Source organism: Bufo gargarizans, chromosome 1, assembly GCF_014858855.1.
Source record: "Bufo gargarizans isolate SCDJY-AF-19 chromosome 1, ASM1485885v1, whole genome shotgun sequence".
Taxonomy (NCBI): Eukaryota; Metazoa; Chordata; class Amphibia; order Anura; family Bufonidae; genus Bufo; species Bufo gargarizans.
Genome location: NC_058080.1, coordinates 734,168,202 through 734,191,101, shown reverse-complemented (window position 1 = coordinate 734,191,101; position 22,900 = coordinate 734,168,202). Strand labels below are relative to the sequence as shown.

Below are 22,900 nucleotides of genomic sequence, written 5' to 3'. Positions count from 1 at the left end.
TAACATCTATATATAGCCATCTCTATAGTGCCTGGTCATAGGGAGGACATATCTCAAAACTAAACAAAAACATACATATAAACATGAATGAAAAATGCCTATACAGACAAGTGAGGCTCTTATGCTCCAACACTTGTTTCACTGTGGCTTCTTCCTCAAGATATACATTTGTTTTTGTAATATATTGTTTCCAATAAAGCTTTATCTAATTATTCTATTTCGTTTTTATGTGCACGGTCTGTAATGTAGTTGGACAATGTCCATCTTCAATGTGAGGAAACACTAAGTAACTATATATCATACATAGTTGACATTTGGTCTCTATTTATCAAAACCATTACATAATAGATCAGTTAGTGCAATGTATGTTACCCTATCATTTTGAAAGTCCCCATGAGTCTTAGTTTAAGGTTTTTATATGAACTAAACTAAAAAGAGCTAAAATGATAGAATCAATAAATGCAACCAGTAATTTTTTCAATCCGTTTTTAGTAAACCTTTGTAGCTTTTCAATCAGGTATTTATAAGATGCAGAGTTATATAATTATGCTTCGCTAGTTATGTTACATCTTACTTCTCCAGTAAGAACACGGCTGAATCTCATAACCAGCACAATAACCCATGTATCCTATACAGAGCAGATGGCAAATGTACAATCATAATGCCACCTGGAATCTGGGTTGATTAATAAATACCCCCTGAGTTTCATTTCCTCATTAAGTGGAAATTTAAATATATTTCAATGTATTGGAGAAGCTTTTCAGATGATAGATTTTTGAGAAACATTGAAATACATATTTTACTTTCTTCTGAAATACTACTAAAATGTTGCTATTTTATTGTGAAAATTCCATGATATCTTATGATTTAGCTTCACTCTGCATGTACTTTATGTGAAACCCTCTGCACATTTATAGAAATGAAATGCCTATGTGTATATATTAAGACAGGCTCTTTGTTCAAGGTAAATGCATATGTTACTAATGAAAGACTGAATTTAGAGAGTGAACCTTAACCTCTTCTCATAGTTATTGCCACACAAGCATTTATTGTTGAGACATCTTCAACACTTATCAAAGAAAACTACGCTTAACACCTTTAACACGGCTGTCAAAAATTAGCCCACTTTGACTTTGCATAAAATAATTAGGATTTTTTTCTGCATAATTTGCACAAATGAGATAAGTAAAAACTCCAATTAATTGTCATCACTCTGCTACATTATTATTATTATTGCCTAAGAGGTTTCAAGATTTACTGGAAGACAAAAATGGTGTGACCTAATTGGGTAAATCAAGTTTACTTTGTTTTATTTAGGAAGAGATTGCCAAGTACATTTTAAAACAGTAAAAAATAAAAAATGGCTAGAAAAAATGTGTCAGCTGTTGCACTGTGGCCATATGTTACATAAAAGTTTAAAATGAACTACAAATATTGGGGCAGATTTACTAACCCTATCTAAAATGTAGACAGCATAAATTTAAGGCTGCCATACCCATTAGTGTACTGTTGGCCAAACCCACCAAGGACAGATGATAAGGAGAGAAGGATCAGGTGAGGTGAATATTTTTGCCCGATCCTGTACTTCTCTGGCTTTCTCCCCTCTCCCAATTGAATAAACATACACATTTGGCCAAACCGAATGTGGATATGTATGGGAGAGTTGGAAAAGATAGCTGCCAAGAGCTATTGAATGTGTATGGTAGCCTTTACACTAGACAGTCGTAGAGATGCATCAAATTTATCACAGTGGCTCAAGCAACGTAATTAAATTTAGTGCATGACAATATACTTTTTTCTAACTTTATATCACCTATTGGTAGGCTTACTTTGCACCAAAATATTGGTGCAATTCTGTCACATAAAGAAGCTATGAAAGGCTAGGTCAAGGAGGTCTTAGAGACTATTACTTTTCCACTGAAATCTAATTGGTTACAAGGAAAATCCTTGTTTTTGTAAGCAGGCCCACATAAAATTTTAAGAATTTGGGTTAAATTGCTACCTATACTTGAAATTCTATTGTGTTCTAAAAGACTAATATTAGAAGAAATATAGAGGTCATCAGTAAACATAAGAACTTAGCCTTTTTGGTGGTTTTGGTGTCAATCTTTGCTTGAATATAAGGGATGAGCGGCAGGGGCAATATTCAAATTTGCGACATTTAGCAAATATTTTGTAGAATGTCCGTCATATATTGGCGATTATATTCTTGATTGCGAAAATCGGCAATGTATTATTCGCGTAATGTGCGCGAAAGACCGGCATGGGTCACTTATGCTACATTTTTCAAGCTGGTATAAGTTTCCTGAGACTGAAGAAAATGGTTGGCACGGCAGAACATTAGAATAGCTTTATATGCAGATAGAGTGCGCCAATATATTTGCGCTTGCGAATTTTCGGCAATTAATGATGCACATATTTTTTCACAATACGTGCAACTTGTGACATCACAGCACTATGTCTGTAGCATGTATGTATGGACAGCAGAACCTATCAGCTACACTATAGATCAATCTAACCTACACTGACTATCTCCCCCTAACTATATATATATAAGTTAACTGTCTAATGTAATACAACAAAGCACAGAGCACAGCAATGACACTGCTGTCTCTTTCATAACTGCAATAAACTTTAGAAAATAGCTGCTAGTAAGGGGTTGGCAACTTTTCTATTGGTTGCTAGGGATGTTACTAAGCTCTGACAAAGCCTTCTCATTGGGCCACAAGCTAGAAGAAGGGAGGGATGTTCACCTGATATGTACTGTGTTAAAAAAAAAAATATTATATTCGTCATTACGAATATATAGCACTATATAAAAAATATTTGCGAATTCTTGAAGTGCTGATATTCGCGATAAAAATTAGCTTTTTGAATATTCACGCTCAACACTATTGTATATCTGTAAAAGTACACGAGGGGGTTGCCTGGCCTGGAGCTGTAACTTTTTTGCAACTTTTTAAACACTCGCACATCATAAAGCTCCATTCACACGTCCGTGGTGTGTTGCGGACCCGCAAATTGCGGATCCGCAACACACCCGCCCGGCACCCCTATAGAAATGCCTATTCTTGTCCGCAGCTGCGGACAAAAATGGGACATGTTGTATCTTTTGCAGAGCTGCGGCCCCGAAGATCGGGGCCGCGCTCCGCAAATGCGGATGCGGACAGCACACTGTGTGCTGTCCACATCCATTCAGTCCCCTTAGAGAATGAATGGGTCCGCACCCGTTCCGCAAAATTGCGGAACGGATGCGGACCCATTTGCGGACGTGTGAATGGAGCCTTAATGAGACTTAGAAGTGTTCTAATCTCAAGACCTACTTTTCACGCCACTTCTAAAAGTGGCGGGCTCCCCAAATGTTGCAAAAACATGCACCAAATGTCACACTAAGGCATCACTTTTGTCTTTTTTATGCCATAAAATTGGTATAGCAGATTTGATAGATGACCCCCTTAGTATTCTATGTTGCATTTATGTAGAACTGCAGCTAGGAATTGCTTCATTTATAAAATATCCCTATGTAGAATGGTATGAAATCCTTGAAGTGCTAGTGATATAACTCTAAGATTTTAAGTTGCTAAAGTGTGGAGCAATTTTGATATAAGGTGACGTTCTTGCAGGAAGTCTGCATGTCTCCATGTAAATTGGTAGAGGTCTGGGGAGGAAGCCATGCACTGTGGGATATTTTTAAGGCTGGTTAACACACATGCTGAACCTAGATAATGGCAAGTGTTGGCTAATGAAGAAAAATGATTCAATTTCATGCTGGTTTGTTCTAAGAACCTCTTTACCATTCCCCTCATTACTTTCCAACTTGATGTTCAACATAGAAGATTTCATTTGATAAAATGTTGCTGTCCTTTGCAGTGAATATAGCTTGTGCTTGATGTACAGCTGAAATGTAACAGATCAGCACCTCTATAACTTTACTTCTCCATAGTGAGTAAACACATTTTGGGTGGCTCTAAGTGTTACTAACGAATTGCTTTTTATTCATATAGGTCATTTGGCAACATATAGTCATTTGTATACACATGCTCAGTATACAGGGAGTGCAGAATTATTAGGCAAGTTGTATTTTTGAGGATTAATTTTATTATTGAACAACAACCATGTTCTCAATGAACCCAAAAAACTCATTAATATCAAAGCTGAATATTTTTGGAAGTAGTTTTTAGTTTGTTTTTAGTTTTAGCTATTTTAGGGGGATATCTGTGTGTGCAGGTGACTATTACTGTACATAATTATTAGGCAACTTAACAAAAAACAAATATATACCCATTTCAATTATTTATTTTTACCAGTGAAACCAATATAACATCTCAACATTCACAAATATACATTTCTGACATTCAAAAACAAAACAAAAACAAATCAGTGACCAATATAGCCACCTTTCTTTGCAAGGACACTCAAAAGCCTGCCATCCATGGATTCTGTCAGTGTTTTGATCTGTTCACCATCAACATTGCGTGCAGCAGCAACCACAGCCTCCCAGACACTGTTCAGAGAGGTGTACTGTTTTCCCTCCTTGTAAATCTCACATTTGATGATGGACCACAGGTTCTCAATGGGGTTCAGATCAGGTAAACAAGGAGGCCATGTCATTAGATTTTCTTCTTTTATACCCTTTCTTGCCAGCCACGTTGTGGAGTACTTGGACGCGTGTGATGGAGCATTGTCCTGCATGAAAATCATGTTTTTCTTACCTTGCAGACTTCTTCCTGTACCACTGCTTGAAGAAGGTGTCTTCCAGAAACTGGCAGTAGGACTGGGAGTTGAGCTTGACTCCATCCTCAACCCAAAAAGGCCCCACAAGCTCATCTTTGATGACACCAGCCCAAACCAGTACTCCACCTCCACCTTGCTGGCGTCTGAGTCGGACTGGAGCTCTCTGCCCTTTACCAATCCAGCCATCTGGCCCATCAAGACTCACTCTCATTTCATCAGTCCATAAAACCTTAGAAAAATCAGTCTTGAGATATTTCTTGGCCCTGTCTTGACGTTTCAGCTTGTGTGTCTTGTTCAGTGGTGGTCGTCTTTCAGCCTTTCTTACCTTGGCCATGTCTCTGAGTATTGCACACCTTGTGCTTTTGGGCACTCCAGTGATGTTGCAGCTCTGAAATATGGCCAAACTGGTGGCAAGTGGCATCTTGGCAGCTGCACGCTTGACTTTTCTCAGTTCATGGGCAGTTATTTTGCGCCTTGGTTTTTCCACACGCTTCTTGTGACCCTGTTGACTATTTTGAATGAAACGCTTGATTGTTCGATGATCACGCTTCAGAAGCTTTGCAATTTTAAGAGTGCTGCATCCCTCTGCAAGATATCTCACAATTTTTGACTTTTCTGAGCCTGTCAAGTCCTTCTTTTGACCCATTTTGCCAAAGGAAAGGAAGTTGCCTAATAATTATGCACACCTGATATAGGGTGTTGATGTCATTAGACCACACCCCTTCTCATTACAGAGATGCACATCACCTAATATGCTTAATTGGTAGTAGGCTTTCGAGCCTATACAGCTTGGAGTAAGACAACATGCATAAAGAGGATGATGTGGTCAAAATACTCATTTGCCTAATAATTCTGCACGTAGTGTATAGTGTTAATTCAGGGCTGTAGTTAGGGGAAACTAGTGGGGCCTGTGCTTTGGGGCTGAGTACCATGGGTACACCAATAAGTCACTCTGACTACCCAGTGTAAATACAATAGACACAGGGATAGGGCAATACATTGAATCTTTATCCTCGGCAAAGAAAATCCTAGCTACAACTCTGGTTTATCATACTATACTAATATATAAAAGCCGTTTTTCCAGTAACTAACTTCTTCTGTAATTGGCTGCAGCAGTCACATAGTATAACCACTTCAGCCAATCAGTCGCAGATTGAAATAGACATACATAGTTTTAAATGTAACTGCTGAGGCCCAGCTTCTCAGCCTACCTGTCATCTCCCTGCATGGACTATTCTAATACATTTGCTAATTAGTGGAGCAGATTTGTCAAAACTGTCTAAAAGATTTTTTTTTGTCCCCCGCTACCCCTCCTGTACAGGAAAAGTCATATTGAGCAGTGGACTGTGCCAGCATGGGTGTAGAGCAGGTTACATTGCTCCTGTAGGAGGGTATTGAGTGGTGGATGCTTTCAGCATGGGTGAAGAGTGGATTGCGCCTCCCTTAGAAGTTAGACACGAGTGGGAAGAGGTCTACCACCATCTGAAGGATACAGTCTGTATAATAGTTATGGGGGGAGAAAAAAAATCCCCCAAAAAAATATCTAAAAATTATAAAGCAACATATGGAAGTTCAGTTCTTCTGCCCTGGGAGAATTATTATCCTGCAAATGCTTCCACATTTTTGTATTTTAATGTTTCATGAAAAATTAAAGAAGTGAACAACAAAGTTTTCTAAACCCCATTGTATTTTTTTTTTGCACAATAGACATACAGGGGGCAAAGTTGTGACACACAGGGGTATGATGGCATATAGGGGGTAGAGTGGTGGCATATTCAGAAGACAGTGATGGCATACAGGAGACAGTGATGGCATACTCGGGGAGAGAGTGGTGGCATCCAGGTGGCAGTGTAATTGTATACTAGGGGACAGATTTTTCACACCATGGACTTTATTGCTAGTCACAAATACATACCTGAATAAATCTGCATGCGCCCAAAGGGGTTGTCTGGGATCTAGTAAAATAATCACTCCTGTATATATCTACATAACTGATATTAGCTAAGTTGCAACGCTTATAGACCCATTTTTCTCATCTCAAACATCCACTTTAAAGGGAGTATGATGTAGTGGCTTGGTTTGGGGTGGTCACAACGCTATGCTGGGTCCCCCAGACACAGCCAAGTAGTGTTGAAGTCGAATTTCACGTCGCCAGAACCCATACATTTTAATGCTGTACGGAGACAGATCTCCATAAAACATTAAAATGAAGCTTTGAACGAATCCACTTTGGAACTTGGATCCAAAACTAGATTTGCTCAACACTACCATTGAGGTGTCACCATGTGTTGCTTCTCCAGAGGATATGGTAAGGCGTGATACACTCCAATGAGAGATAAGTCCAGATTTACAGGATCTGCAGTAAACTAGTGTGCTTCTTGACTGGAGGAATTCAGGTCCAAAACAATACAGGCGAGGCATAGGGCTCCTCCCTGGCAGAAGAAGGTTTCGATGCTGATGAAAGGCCTGAGCTAGATGTCCCTCTCTCTAGCAGAAAGCTGGTACCCTGGACAAAGGCTGGAGGCCCAGAATCTCTGGCAGAGTATCCTCATCTCAGTCTTCTTCTGGTCACTCAAGTAGTGTGGCAGATTCTCCTCTTCTAAGTACTGCTCCCTAACTGTAGAACACTAGGGGCTCAGACTGCTCTCCCTATATACAGTTTCTATCTGGACTAGAAGGTTCTAGTGGGAGGGGTGGAGTGGAGAAACTCATCTCAAACAAATACAGTGTTACACTTTCTGTCTCTCATAGACTTGCAATAGATCTTTAGTAATATTCAATGACACAATGTTTTTTCTAGGCAAAAACAGGTTTTCAGAATAACATAGCAACAACTGGAATTCAAAAGGTCAGTCTGTCTTGTTTTGGTGGTAAACAAGTCTGGCTTTCTCCCTCCAAAACATACTGTTCTTTAAACATTATGATAGCTATGGAAAATGACCAGCTTCTCATTATTAGCTAGAAAGTCCCAAATGATATATTTTACTTAGTGATCTGCTGCTTCATTCTAGAGAAAAAACACTTTAATCCACATGAAAATGAGCAGTTAAGTGCACAGAGGATGGGCCTAGCCACTCTGTGCAGTCTTGTTCCTCCTGCTGCTTGCTTTGCTAGCCCTCCCTCTTCTTCTTGATTGTCAAGGTCAGGTTCCAGTATAGTCATGTTTCCTGGCCCTGTCAATCAAGGAGAAGGAGACTTGTCAATCAAGAAGGAGAAGGATAGGCTGACAGAGGAAACAGGAGGAACCCAGAGTGGCTTGGGCCTGCCCTCTGTGCACTAAACTGCTAATTTGCATATAGATGAAAAAAGAACTTTTGCTCCAGAATGAAACAACGGATCACTAAATGAATTATTAAAGTCAGCTGAATCAGCCCTACAAGGCATTGTGACTGGTCTAACTGTGAATTTCCTGATTACAGAGTTTCTTTAAGGAGACTAGCTTCTTTGGTGGCTCATAAACAGTAGAAAAGAGAATATAATAAATCTACACTATAGTCTGAAAATTTAATATCTGATTCTTGATAAAATAATTTCTGTAGAACCAAGAACATGATTTTATGTGCTGTAGAAATAACGATAACATTATGAGCTGTAGTTGACTTTTTACATTGACTTGCTAGACTTTGTCTATTCATACCCAATTTCTCACTGGCAACCGAATATATATTATCCTCCTTTAAGGCAATAGCCTATTTTCATGTTAGTCTTTTTGCTATGTAGATGATTTGCAGCAGAGAGTCAATAAAGTTAATAGCTGAATGTTTAACCTTTTATTCATTGGACTTTTCTAATGGAATAAAAAAAAAAAGAATATGGCTTTGACCTCAACATTCTTTTGCCCTGTCTAATGATATCCAAAAGCAAATATGCTTCAGTGGGTGAGATGCCCTAATAAGCTGTGCCAGAGCACTTATTGATTAGTAATAGTGTTATAAATTATCGGAAGAATGCAATTTATCAATCATGGTCCTAATACTAAATAACTAAATATGTGACTATTTACTGGAAACGGACCATATTTTTAGGACAGTTAATCATGTTAAGCAGGGCACATTAATTCAAAGTATTTTCCTGCACTTGGGTAATTCAGAGGTTACGTGTGCTTTTTTATGTAAGGAAATGATGAACTTGAGAATTTCAGAATCATTTTTGGCGAATACATTTTTGGCGAATACTACTGTACAATATTCAAATTGAGAAGAGTTATTAAAAAGAGTTTAATCATATAATTCTAGCTGTCTGCACTGAACACTAAAGCTGTGCTTTTCAAATCTGGGTAAGCTACCCCAAATTATGCAAAAGTGTTTTTTTCTTTGGATAAGGACACATGAAGCCATTATTACCCAACCACAACATAGACATTTAAATTGTCTCAAAAGGGTTATCCCATTATTAATTTAATAAAATTTAAATTAGACATCATATAGTACATGGCAATCTCTTTCTGACAAAGCTAGAACCAGCCCTGTACCTCACATGGATCCAGAGAGATCCACATTCCTTGCTCCAATTGCTCTGCTAGATTTATTTCAGACTGGCAGCTGAGGGGTGTGATCTTTCTAAGGGTGTGTGTGCTTTCTTCTGTAGCTCTTTCCTTGTAGCTGTAAAGGCTTCTAACAGTAGATGCAGCTGGTGGCAATTGATGAATGGAACTGAGCATGTGTGTCCACCTCAGCAATGTTACGGAGGTGGACAGAAGTAAGTAAAATCACAATAGGTGGCTCTATACATGTTCTGTCTTCATAAACGTTCACACAGTGTGCAGTCTGACATTCAGTATAAACCATTCCTGTCTTCCAATTAAGAGGACTGTTTTCTGTAGTCCTGTCTAACTTGTTTATTGGCAAAACAGGAGTATTTGATGTGATCAATTGATTGGAAAAACTATAAGAATACAAGAACTTGTATAAGTATAAGGCATAACATGAATCAGCGAAAGCATAGAACAGCATGTATTATAACATTACATTAACACTGGGCATATGTCCAAAATGGCTGCTTATGCATGGATTGCATGTCTAGCATCTAACAGTTGCAACCTCTTTCCTTAAGTAGCACTTATACCTAGCTAAACAGAACTGCATACATAATATACCTGAGACAGAGGTAGATTTCTTACCAGATATGCTCGCACAAGGATGGTGGGATTTGAAAAGGAGATATGCAGGAGACAGCACTGCTGATGTCCTGTAACATGAAGACTGGGCTTCTCTTTCCCAGAATGCATTGCAGTCCCACAATGCTTTGCACCTCCCACAAAACAATAATCTTCATTAACAGAAAAACAAGGTGTAGTACATTTTTAAGACCGCTAGATGGTGCTATAACCAAACTAATAACTACAGCAATAGTAAACCCTGGCTGACGTGATCTGTAATGATTCTTAAACTCTGGCAAATGAACTAAGATAATTTTCTAGCCCTTCAGGGCAGAACAATGCAAATACAATTTATTGAATAATTTGGTAAATTTTTTCATACACTTAGTTACAATAGTATTCATATCCATGCACTGGTATGTAAAACATAAAATATTTTTCATGGGACACTCCCTTTAAAGACTGCCATATGTCCTTCAATAAATTCAAAAATCTAAGTATTTCAGTTAAAGCAAAAATTGATTTTTTCAGTGATAATATTTTTGTAGCTGCTGTTTAGAAATGTTTAAAATAAAGACACTCCATTAAGCATACTTGGGCAGATTTACTAACCTTGTCTAAAGTAGACAGTATAAACTTACACTAGACAGGCAGAAAATTTACTAGTCACAGTGACTGTTGCTGGATGGCTAGACACTTTTCTTTCACTTTACACTTCCTATTGGTTGGCTTCCTTTGCGACAGATTTGTGTGCCAACATTTTATCACAATTTTAGTGCTAGTGTATGAAGTCACACCCTTCCCAATAGGTCCTACCTGCTTTACCACTAAATCAATCCCTCTTGTCGAGCAAGGGGGTGTGTATTATTATTTTTGACTTGTTTGCTTCAGAAAAAGGTGAAACATGACTTGTTTGCTTCAGAAAAGGTAAAACATGATGCAACATTATGTGTCAGAAATATGCCAAAGGTTGATGCATTTTAAACCAAATTCTAGGCACAACCCCTCTAGTAAATGTAGGCAGCTATTTGCAACTGTTTTAGTAATAAAGGAAAAACTTTGTGAAGAACTGGCCTAAATAGTGCTTATAAGTCTACAAAATACTGATTAGGTATTGAATTCACTGTTAATTCAGTGTGTACTAAACTCCCTCCTCTGTTGGTGGCTGTAGAATTTCATCACAAAATTTTGCCTTTGCAGGAGATGTTTGTGGAGCTCTATATATGACAAATTGATCTCTGACTGCCATGAAGATACAATTTTGACATAAAATGACACCGTGTTAGGCCTCATGCACACGGACGTTTTTTTTCACGGTCCGCAAAACGGGGTTCCGTTGGTCCGTGATCCGTGACCGTTTTTCCGTCCGTGGGTCTTCCTTGATTTTTGGAGGATCCACGGACATGAAAAAAAAGTCATTTTGGTGTCCGCCTGGCCGTGCGGAGCCAAACGGATCCGTCCTGAATTACAATGCAAGTCAATGGGGACGGATCCGTTTGATGTTGACACAATATGGTGCCATTTCAAACGGATCCGTCCCCATTGACTTTCAATGTAAAGTCTGGAGTTCTGTTATACCATCGGATTGGATTTTTCTCCAATCCGATGGTATATTTTAACTTGTAGCGTCCCCATCACCATGGGAACGCCTCTATGTTAGAATATACTGTCGGATATGAGCTACATCGTGAAACTCATTTCCGACAGTATATTCTAACACAGAGGCGTTCCCATGGTGATGGAGACGCTTCAGGTTAGAATATACAAAAAAACTGTGTACATGACTGTCCCCTGCTGCCTGGCAGGTGCTGCCAGGCAGCAGGGGGCAGACCCCCCCCCCCCTGTTTTTAACTCATTGGTGGCCAGTGGGCCCCCCCTCCCCTGTTGTTAACTCGTTGGTGGCCAGTGTGCGCACCCCCCTCCCTCCCTCTATTGTAATAATAGCATTGGGGCCAGTGTGCGCGCCCCCCCAACCCCCCCCCTCCCTCCCTCTATTGTAATAATAGCATTGGGGCCAGTGTGCCCCCCATCATCGGTGGCAGCGGAGTAGAAGATTCATACTTACCTGGCTGCTGGCTGCTGCGATCTCTGTGTCCGGCCGGGAGCTCCTCCTACTGGTAAGTGACAGGTCTGTGCGGCGCATTGCTGTCACTTACCAGTAGGAGGAGCTCCCGGCCGGACGCAGACATCGCAGCAGCCAGCAGCCAGGTAAGTATGAAAATCTTCTACTCCGCTGCCACCGATGATCGGGGGGGTGTGCGCACACTGGCCCCAATGCTATTATTACAATAGAGGGAGGGAGGGGGGGGGTTGGGGGGGTGCGCACACTGGCCCCAATGTATTAAAACAATAGAGGGAGGGAGGGGGGGGTTGGGGGGGCGCGCGCACACTGGCCCCAATGTATTAAAACAATAGAGGGAGGGAGGGAGGGGGGTGCGCACACTGGCCACCAACGAGTTAACAACAGGGGAGGGGGGGGGCGCACAATGATATTCAAACTGGGGAGGGGGGGGGGGTCTGCCCCCTGCTGCCTGGCAGCCCTGATCTCTTACAGGGGGATATGATAGTACAATTAACCCCTTCAGGTGCCGCACTATCATATCCCCCTGTAAGAGATCGGGTGCTGCCAGGCAGCAGGGGGCAGTCTTGTACACAGTTTGTAGTGTATTCTAACTAGAAGCGTCCCATCACCATGGGAACGCTTCTGTGTTAGAATATACTGTCGGATCTGAGTTTTCACGAAGTGAAAACTCAGCTCTGAAAAAGCTTTTATGCAGACGGATCTTCGGATCCGTCTGTATGAAACTAAAACCTACGGCCACGGATCACGGACACGGATGCCAATCTTGTGTGCATCCGTGTTCTTTCACGGACCCATTGACTTGAATGGGCCCGTGAACCGTTGGCCGTGAAAAAAATAGGACAGGTCATATTTTTTTCACGGCCAGGAAACACGGCTCACGGATGCGGCTGCCAAACGGTGCATTTTCCGATTTTTCCACGGACCCATTGAAAGTCAATGGGTCCGTGAAAAAAAACGGAAAACGGCACAACGGCCACGGATGCACACAACGGTCGTGTGCATGAGGCCTTAAAGTGTGCAGATTATCTTTAGGCTGGGTTTCCACATTCAGGTTTTTTATGTCGTTTTTGAAGCTGAAGTCAGGAATGGATCATTAACGAAGAACATGTGTAAAGGAGAGACCGAGTCATCTCCTCCTTTTAAATCCACCTCTGGCTTCAAAAACAGCAATAAAAACATGAATGTGAAAATCCGGCTTTAAAATATTTAGGGCAAATATGATGTACATTGAAAAAGTTCATTAAATATGAATTTTCACTCCTATTACAGGGCCATGTGATGTCGGTGTACTACTTTTATTTAGATATACTCTGTATAGAACATATATAGCACATGTGTCCATCAGGATATAATTTGTCACAAAATACCTTTTTTATGTTTGGGAGTGAAGAATAACTACTCCTTCGTGAGATCAGGTAGTAAAGAAATAGGAAAATTGGATATATTTACTACTAGTAGTATGTGCAACTAGAGCCTAACATGAATTTGGTAATTTGTTTTGTATGGCCTGTATTGCTAAGTTTAGTTTTTATAGAAAATTTAAATCCCACAGGCTAGTGATTGAGAATAATATTAAAGGTTAGTTGCTAAAGGTAGACTGTAAATGTGGTGGCCTCCTGCTAATGTGTGCTCATTCAGTGAATTATAATCAATATGAATGTATTAAATGGCATCTGTCAGCAGATTTGTACCTAGGAAACCGGCTTTCCTGTTACACGTTCACTTGGCAGCTGAAGACATCTGTGTTGGTCCCATGTGCATCTGTGCCCGCATTGCAGAGAAAAATGATATTTTAATATATGCATATGAGCCACTAGGAGCAACGGGGGCGTTGCCATTACACCTAGAGGCTCTGCTCTCTCTGCAGCTGCCGCCCCTTCTGCACTTTGATTGACAGGGCCAGGCAATGAAAACATCATAACACCTGTCAATCAAACTGCAGTGGGCGTGGCAGTTGCAGAAAGAGCAGAGTGTAACAGCAATGTCCCATTTGGTCCTAGAGGCTCATTTGCATATATTAAAACATTTGCTGGAAACATCATGTCATGACTTAACAACGTGTCATGACTTAAGGGGAGCCAGTCACTGCCCTGGCCAGTGATTGAGCTTTCCTTTACAGGTCTAAACCAAGTGTGTGGGTAGGTGTGGTGGCGGGGTGTGCTAAACCACCCTATTCCTCCACAACCTCTTTAAGCCTGAGTTTACTTGTTGCATTATTGTGCACATGGCTAATTACTATGTGACAAGACTACATACGTTTGCTGGAGTTTTGCAATGCAATTTTTGGCTGCACGTTTTTTTCAGGTGTAATTTATTAGGCTAGTCTCACACTAGTGCTTTAGAGCTCTACCAGGCTATTCCAGCAGGGATCAGCGTTCCGGCTGATCCCTGCTGGATGCGGCATTGCTGGAAGCTGCCTGAATGCGGCCAATCCAAGATCCGTCCACAACCCGGCAAATATGCTGTGAATTGACTGGACTAAAACTGCAGCCAGCACAGCCTGCTAGTGTGAAACTAGCCTTAAAACAATGTGGGTCCACAAACTACATAAACACATGCCGTCTTGCCACATAGCACAGTACTGCAGTGTGTAACACAAGCCATGGCATGAAAATGTTACCCAATTGTTACTAACCCACTCTTTTTTTTCCCTTCAGGTTCTCCATACTATTACAGTGCAGCGAGAGGAGCAGCGCCCCCTACTGCTGCCACTGCCTATGATCGTCACTGACAGAATGCAATGGGAACATAAGCACTTATGACACCATTTGTAGGAATTGTACCATATTAATTAAATTACTATGATATCTCACAATGAAAAGAAAGAGTATACAAGGATAGACACACCGGACAACCCCAATAATTTATTTTCCATCCTTGTTTTCTTTCCTAGAGATTGATTTTAAATTGTTTATATTGTTCTGTACTTCACCGAGCTTGCTGAAACGTGTAGCCTAATGAATATTGGAATGATACGCTGATTTGGCTACACTGGGACAGATACAAACAATTAACCAATTAACTTGCTCGTATTGTTCCTTTTAACATGAGACTACATGTTGTTGGCATAATCACATATACAGCACCATTGTAAATATCATGATGGTTTGTGTAATTTATGAGAGTGGCTTAGCATATCCTGCACCATGATACACAGTTATAACTTAAAGTGCTTGTTTTCTAAAATGCTGCACTGATTCACAGAATTCAGTAAGCTTTAATCCAACGTTAAACCAGGTTACCATCCATTATGGCTCCATATGAGGCTGATATTCCAATATATGTTTGAGGTTTATTCCATCATGTGTTAAAAATGGTACTCTATGCGGTGCAGTGTATGGATCACTATATTAAAAGATTTTTGGAAGAAGTGTTAATCTGGCATAATTTCCTTTCCTACTAGCAAGGGTAGGACCAGAAATGGCTGCCAGCAGGTGGTTGAGGCACAACTGAAAATTGCATGGCCATGTAAGCCATAGCCGTTTTCTTTTAGATTGTTAAAAATGATTATTGGTCATTTGCATATTTTGCGGTAAACCTACAAAACCGTATGGCCATTGACAATCAATTTTGAATGATGTAATAGAAAACAGCATGGCTGCAGGCTTTTCAGGCCAGTCGTGATCATGTCTCAACTGCCTACTGCCTGCAAGATTTCATCCTACCCCAAAAGCTTTGTCAGAAATCCGTACAGATTTATTACATCCAATTAACGTATTTGTGCAAAGATATATTTTGTAATACAGAGAACGGTGATCTTTTGCTAGACTACTTTATAAAATGTAACATTTACCAAGCTGAACCACAGAATTAAATAAATTTATAAAATATCTACCCCCATCATGGAGCCTAATCACCAATAGAAGACAATAAAGGCTGCTCAAAATTATTAAAAAATACATGGGTAGTCCGCTAGTGTCACCTCTGCAACAGTGGTAATGAAGGTTTTGTGAGGAGCTGACTGGGTGTCTGAATAAAATTGCCTTCCTCTTATGATGACGAAGCTTGGTAGAGCTGTCACTATACAGGGTGGAGTAACACCTACTATAAGTGATGAATAGAGTTTGACAGTCCAGTTGGAGATTTTGCTCGGTAGCTCTAAAGTTACTCCTCTACTGCTTGGTAGCCATGCTTTGGATATGGATGGAAAGGTGTAATTCAAGACAAAATCTAGACTTAAATAGCAATTCACTGTCACTTCAACATTGGCAGTGCACGGTATAATATTAATTATATTGATGCCATTATTTATCACTGGCACCTTTTGCTCTAATATACAAGACAGGGGACTCAAAGGGATTTCTTATATTTTAAAAATTTCCATCATTTATGTAATCATCAATTTTAGAACATTCAATTCTCTATTAAAAGAGTTGTTTGAAGTAATTCAAAGTCTCAGACAAGCCCTACAATTGCTTAAAGTAAAAGCTGCGGTGGGAAAGTGTGATGTACAGGTGTACTGTACATCACCACTGCAGCGCATCACGGTCCTCAGCAGTAAACCATTGAGGACAGTGGTTGGCTGCAGCGGCCACGTGCCATATATTGGCATGTCCCTGCTGCATTTTCTAAACAAACAGCAAACCAGCACCGCCGAGGAGGTCGTTGGAGAGAGGGATGAGTATACCATGATTTTTTTGTTTCATTTTAAGCAATTGTAGGGCTTGTCCAAGTATGTACATATATATATATATATATATATATATATATATGGTTAGAGCTATAATGTTGCTTAATCCATTACTTACATCATGAAAAGTGCATCTCGTTGAGCAGTAATTCCTGTGAAAGCTCTGCAGTATGGGATTTTTGTTCCACTTTACCCATATTGTAAAATCACTGCTTGCTCTTCCATTGTGTATGGTACCTAGTTACATTATATAATGAATTTGCAAATAGAGACAAAACGCCACACAATGCATTTAGTTCGCTAACACGGGAGGTCAAATCCCTCAGCTCCTATCTATTTATATGTAGATAAAAAGAGGCATGGAATGGATTTAAATGGATAATTTATTTTATGGAACTGCTTCCCATACAGAGTGTGGGTGAAGACCCCAGAGATATTTGATTTTTGAGCAGGAGAAAGCTCTATTACACTGCCACATACAAACTTGGTCTCAGATGAAGAAGATTGTTTGTTTTACTAAAGCATTTATAGGAAGCCCTCTACTGTATTTACCTGTTCTTTCATGACTTGGATGTCAAATGGATATGAAAATCTAACATTACCATATTTCAGTTTATGATATAGGAGAAACCAGTCAAATTCAGATGCCCAAGAAACCAATATGTAAAATGTGCCCAGTCATGCTGCAATATACTCCCCAGGTGAAGCATGAGACATACCCTTGGGCTACTGTATATATTTTCCAGCGCCTTTATTTCAGGCCTCATGCACACGAGGATCCGCAAAAACGGATCCGCAAAAAATACGAATGACATCCGTGTGCATTCTGTATTTTGTGGAACGAAACAGCTGGCCCCTAATAGAACAGTCCTATCCTTGTTCAATTTTTTTTTTAAATGGAAATACGGACATACGGAAACGGAATGCATATGGAGTACCTTCCAGTTTTTTGCGGACCAATAGAAATGAATGGTTCCTTATACGGTCCACAAAAAAATAAAAATAAAAGCTGACACGGAATAAAAATACGTGGAGCCAAAAAATTGTCCATTAATTTTGTCCAGTATGGAGCCAAGTATTTTACTGGACAAAGTAATGGAGCAAAAAACAACTTATAAATATAAATTCGTGCTGTTCCAATGAGTCAATGCCAACTTTTGCCAAAATGTCCAAATGGGAACTTGATTCCATCAATCTGATTTGTGTTTATTATACATGTCCATATATGACATAGAGGGAGGCAAAGTCAGATTTCTGCTTATTTTTTCCTTACTATTAGGCCTCATGCACTTAACTGTGCCCGTTTTGCAGTCTGCAAACCGCAGATCCGCAAAATACGAATGTTGTCCGTGTACCATGCACATTTTAATTGCGGACCCATTGACTTCAATAGATCGATGGTCTGCATTTTGCAGACATGTTCTTTCTTTTTGCGTAATGGACATACAGATGTGGAAAGCACACGGATGATCACTGTGCTTTCTGCATCCGTATGTCCATTCAGTAAAAGGATAGAATATGTCCTATCGTTAGGTGCAAAATGCACTGAAGTCAGTAAGTCAGCAAAAAATGCGGATGCAACACGGACTGTATCGGTATTTTGCAGATCTTCAATTTGTGGACTGCAAAATACATACAGACGTCTGCATGGGGCCTTAAAAAGATTACGGTTCCCTTATGAAATAAGTTAATCATGATGGTCTTGTTGCTAGGGCCCCCAGTATTAGATACTACTAGGAAATCTCATGCACATGGCTGAATAATAGTTCAGTTTGATACTGTGCTGTTATAGGGCAACCATAAATGTGCACAGGGTATTACTATACCTCGGTAAGCTTACAGATAGAATCTGAATAAAGAAGTCATGACTTGCTCCATTGGATGTACTGATTTATGACCTAAACATACGGAATTGTCCATGGAAAGACATGGCAGCACACAAAATCCCTGCACGCATCCTTCTGCCCACAGTTTAAGTATTATAGGGTACTTATGGATCTCAAAAGCTTGTAGGAATATTCTTTTAAAAAGATTAGGGAAACCTACAAAAAATATGTAGAACCGGACAGCAGAGACACGGAGTATTAACATGATTAATAATGCCCTTGGGCGTCTCTGTGACCTTTTTGCTACAAAATCACAGTGACAACTTTATCTCACTGTTATTTTGTCGCAAAAAGATCACAGCACAGAGCATTATCAGTCATGTTAATGCTCCATGTCTCTGCTGTCCGGAACAGGGCTTGGCTCTCTTTCGAGCAGCAGATTACCCACATGGCATCCGCTCGTGTGAAAGAGCCCTTAGAGACGTTATCCAGGAATTGGAAAGATTTTATTTGAATACATGGGTGAAATTCTAGAGCCATCAGGCACTGTTGCCTATCAATTTTGAGATCGAGCAACAAATCATTAATGGCCTTATTGTTTATAGCCATTGGCAAGAAACTGCCTTAATTTCATTTAAGGAAAAACCCATATTTCTTTTAGATTTCTTCTAATTCTTAAAAAAAAAAACTTTAACATTGTGCCATACCAAGACATTAATAACAGAATATCTATTTACCAGTCAACTTTATATTGCACTATGCTCCTATTCACATGCTATTAATTAGAAATTCACCACTAGTAGCATTAAAGCTAGCCATAACACATTAGATTAATGTTGGGTGAAATTTCTGATTTTTGCTGGATCTGCCAATAACCCAATGACCATGGGGTGCCCTAACTTTTCTCTGATGGAAAAAGTCCAGGAAAGAAGAATAGGACTGCTGCATTTTAATAGCCCAGAGATGTGGCTGTAGGGTAATAGCTACGTATCATAAATGTATGGCCTGCTTTAGTTTTATTGTCTGAGCTGGTTAAACAGCTCATTACAACATGTTTTACATATACAGTACAGACCAAAAGTTTGGACACACCTTCTCATTCAAAGAGTTTTCTTTATTTTCATGACTATGAAAATTGTAGATTCACACTGAAGGCATCAAAACTATGAATTAACACATGTGGAATTATATACATAACAAAAAAGTGTGAAACAACTGAAAATATGTCATATTCTAGGTTCTTCAAAGTAGCCACCTTTGCTTTTATTACTGCTTTGCACACTCTTGGCAGCTTCAAGAGGTAGTCACCTGAAATGGTCTTCCAACAGTCTTGAAGGAGTTCCCAGAGATGCTTAGCACTTGTTGGCCCTTTTGCCTTCACTCTGTGGTCCAGCTCACCCCAAACCATCTCGATTGGGTTCAGGTCCGGTGACTGTGGAGGCCAGGTCATCTGGTGCAGCACCCCATCACTATTCTTCATGGTCAAATAGCCCTTACACAGCCTGGAGGTGTGTTTGGGGTCATTGTCCTGTTGAAAAATAAATGATGGTCTAACCGGATGGAATAGCATGCCGCTGCAAGATGCTGTGGTAGCCATGCTGGTTCAGTATGCCTTCAATTTTGAATAAATCCCCAACAGTGTCACCAGTAAAGCACCCCCACACCATCACACCTCCTCCTCCATGCTTCACGGTGGCAACCAGGCATTTAGAGTCCATCCGTTCACCTTTTCTGCGTCGCACAAAGACACGGTGGTTGGAACCAAAGATCTCAAATTTGGACTCATCAGACCAAAGCACAGATTTCCACTGGTCTAATGTCCATTCCTTGTGTTCTTTAGCCCAAACAAGTCTCTTCTGCTTGTTGCCTGTCCTTAGCAGCGGTTTCCTAGCAGATATTCTACCATGAAGGCCTGATTCACACAGTCTCCTCTTAATAGTTGTTCTAGAGATGTGTCTGCTGCTAGAACTCTGTGTGGCATTGACCTGGTTCCCCAGCCTCATTCACCTGAGGCTGGGGACTCGGATGAACTTATCCTCCGCAGCAGAGGTGACTCTTGGTCTTCCTTTCCTGGGGCGGTCCGCACGTGAGCCAGTTTCTTTGTAGCGCTTGATGGTTTTTGTGACTGCACTTGGGGACACTTTCAAAGTTTTCCCAATTATTCGGACTGACTGACCTTCATTTCTTAAAGTAATGATGGCCACTCGTTTTTCTTTACTTAGCTGCTTTTTTCTTGCCATAATACAAATTCTAACAGTCTATTCAGTAGGACTATCATCTGTGTATCCACCTGACTTCTCCACAACGCAACTGATGGTCCCAACCCCATTTATAAAGCAAGAAATCCCACTTATTAAACCTGACAGGGCACACCTGTGAAGTGAAAACCATTTCAGGTGACTACCTCTTGAAGCTCATCAAGAGAATGCCAAGAGTGTGCAAAGCAGTAATCAAAGCAAAAGGTAGCTACTTTGCAGAACCTGGAATATGACATATTTTCAGTTGTTTCACACTTTTTAGTTATGTATATAATTCCACATGTGTTAATTCATAGTTTTGATGCCTTCAGTGTGAATCTACAATTTTCATAGTCATGAAAATAAAGAAAACTCTTTGAATGAGAAGGTGTGTCCAAACTTTTGGTCTGTACTGTAGGTCTGAACAAGTGCAGGGTATATTTATAGGTTGACTCACCAAGATAAACCATTCCTTATGTCCTATTAGAGCAGAGGTACACAACCTATGGGCGTTGACCGAATATCGTTCTGTAGTATATGTAGTGGCTGTTCACATGTATTTTATATATCAAATATATACATATTTGATCTGCCATAAGTATTTTAGTTGGTAGTACCCTTTAAAGTTTTATTTTCGGTCCTTGGGATTGGTTCAGTTTGACAATGTGCCCCCAATCCAGAGACAGTTGTGCAACCCTGTATTAGAGCATATGGATATCATATAGGCGGTCCCTATTCAGAAACATCAATATTATACAAAGAAGGCAGGAACTAGAAGAATTTCATGCTGGCAGACTGGGCCCTAACATGTATTAGATGGTCCCCTAATCACTTGAATGTTCTCTCCTCCAGAAGAAATGTGTAGCCAGACAAGACGCAATATCCGCTGATTGTAGTGGCTCAACAATAACTTTTAGAGTTCTTAAATATTTAAATGTTTTGTTTTAGCTATTTACTGTTTCCTTTTTTTTATACAATGGCATATTTAAGTGTACCTAAACATTTAATAAATTTTTGTAAAACTTTTACAAATGCGTTAATAATAATATTTGTAATACTTTATTGTTTAATTAGCAAAACAGACCCCCAAAGTTTTGGCCTTTCTATAGTGCATTGTGGATGTTTCAGTGAAGTGGACACAGGAGAATCGAGGTGTGCTCCGTCCAGTATGGTGTTCACTGCAGTGCATATTGTAGTAGTCAAAATCCGTACACCGCATATATGACTGTATTATCCCGTTTCTGTATGCCCTGCATGGAAATGCACTACTGAAAGGCATGAACTTCAGGGGCCTGTTCTACTAGAAAAGCAATAAAATCAATTATTAAAATATATTATTTAAAAAAATGATTAGGGTATTTGTAACAGTTTAAAAAACTCATTGATAGTTTAGTTACACGTTAAAATCCTATAAACATAGGACCGACAATAGTGTTTTGTACAGGGTAATCAAACTGAAAGTCGCAGAGTTTGCTAATGATGTGATTAAATGGTAAATTCATTGATTCTTAATATTAAACAAGAGACCTGAAAATTTAATAAATGAGAAGACATTTCATACCTTACAAGATCAAGGCATTTTTGCAATCACCTGTTCTATTTACAGTAAGAAATAAAAAAATCTAATAAAATTATACAAAAAATAAGTGTATATAAAATGGTGATATAATATATAGAGTGATTATTGTATAAAACTCACTGCAAATATAAAGATATCTCCCAATCCAATGCACAGTTTGCATTTCTCTTTGCAACAATCAGAAATATGAACTGACAGGTCATTCCTTCATAAAATCTGAAAATCATACCTGCAAGCTAGAGGAAATGTGTATTTTTGAGTAGAAATTGTTAATTTAACTGTATATAGAGATTCTTGCTACCACTTCTGAAACACTGATTGCACAAGGTGCATTATGTGATGGCAAAACAAAAATGATTCTGTGCAATAGCCAATTTAGAGCATTAGGAAAATATTCTCTTTGGCTCCTTCTCCTCCATACAATGATGATGGTTTTGTTAGTTGAATATTCTATATACAATATATATTTTTTACATTATTATGTGTTTGATTAAAGGGTTTGTTTGAGATTAGAAAAAATTTCCTTTTTTCCCTCCGGAAACTGTGGCAGTCGTATTTCAATGGAACTGGCCTGCAATACCAGATATGACCAATGGAGAAGAGTGCCACTGTTTCTGAAAGAAAGTGATCATATTTTTCTAATCTAGTACAGAACCTCTAATATCCAGCCTCATAATGAGATTATTGTAACCTGGTTTTCAATTTCTAGTGGC

At 39.6% G+C, this 22,900-nt stretch overlaps 1 protein-coding gene across 4 annotated transcripts in view; it reads left to right on the top strand.

Moving 5' to 3' along the window:
- LOC122937770 (paired box protein Pax-5) overlaps positions 1 to 17,359 on the top strand; it is a 276,869-nt gene extending 259,510 nt beyond the window's left edge. For all 4 annotated transcript variants that reach the window (XM_044292829.1, XM_044292822.1, XM_044292807.1 and 1 more), the window contains one exon: positions 14,573 to 17,359. In XM_044292829.1, coding sequence (XP_044148764.1) covers positions 14,573 to 14,646 — 74 coding nt within the window. In that variant the 3' untranslated portion in view covers positions 14,647 to 17,359. The remainder of the gene's footprint in view (positions 1 to 14,572) is intronic.
- The last annotated feature ends 5,541 nt before the right edge of the window (positions 17,360 to 22,900 follow it).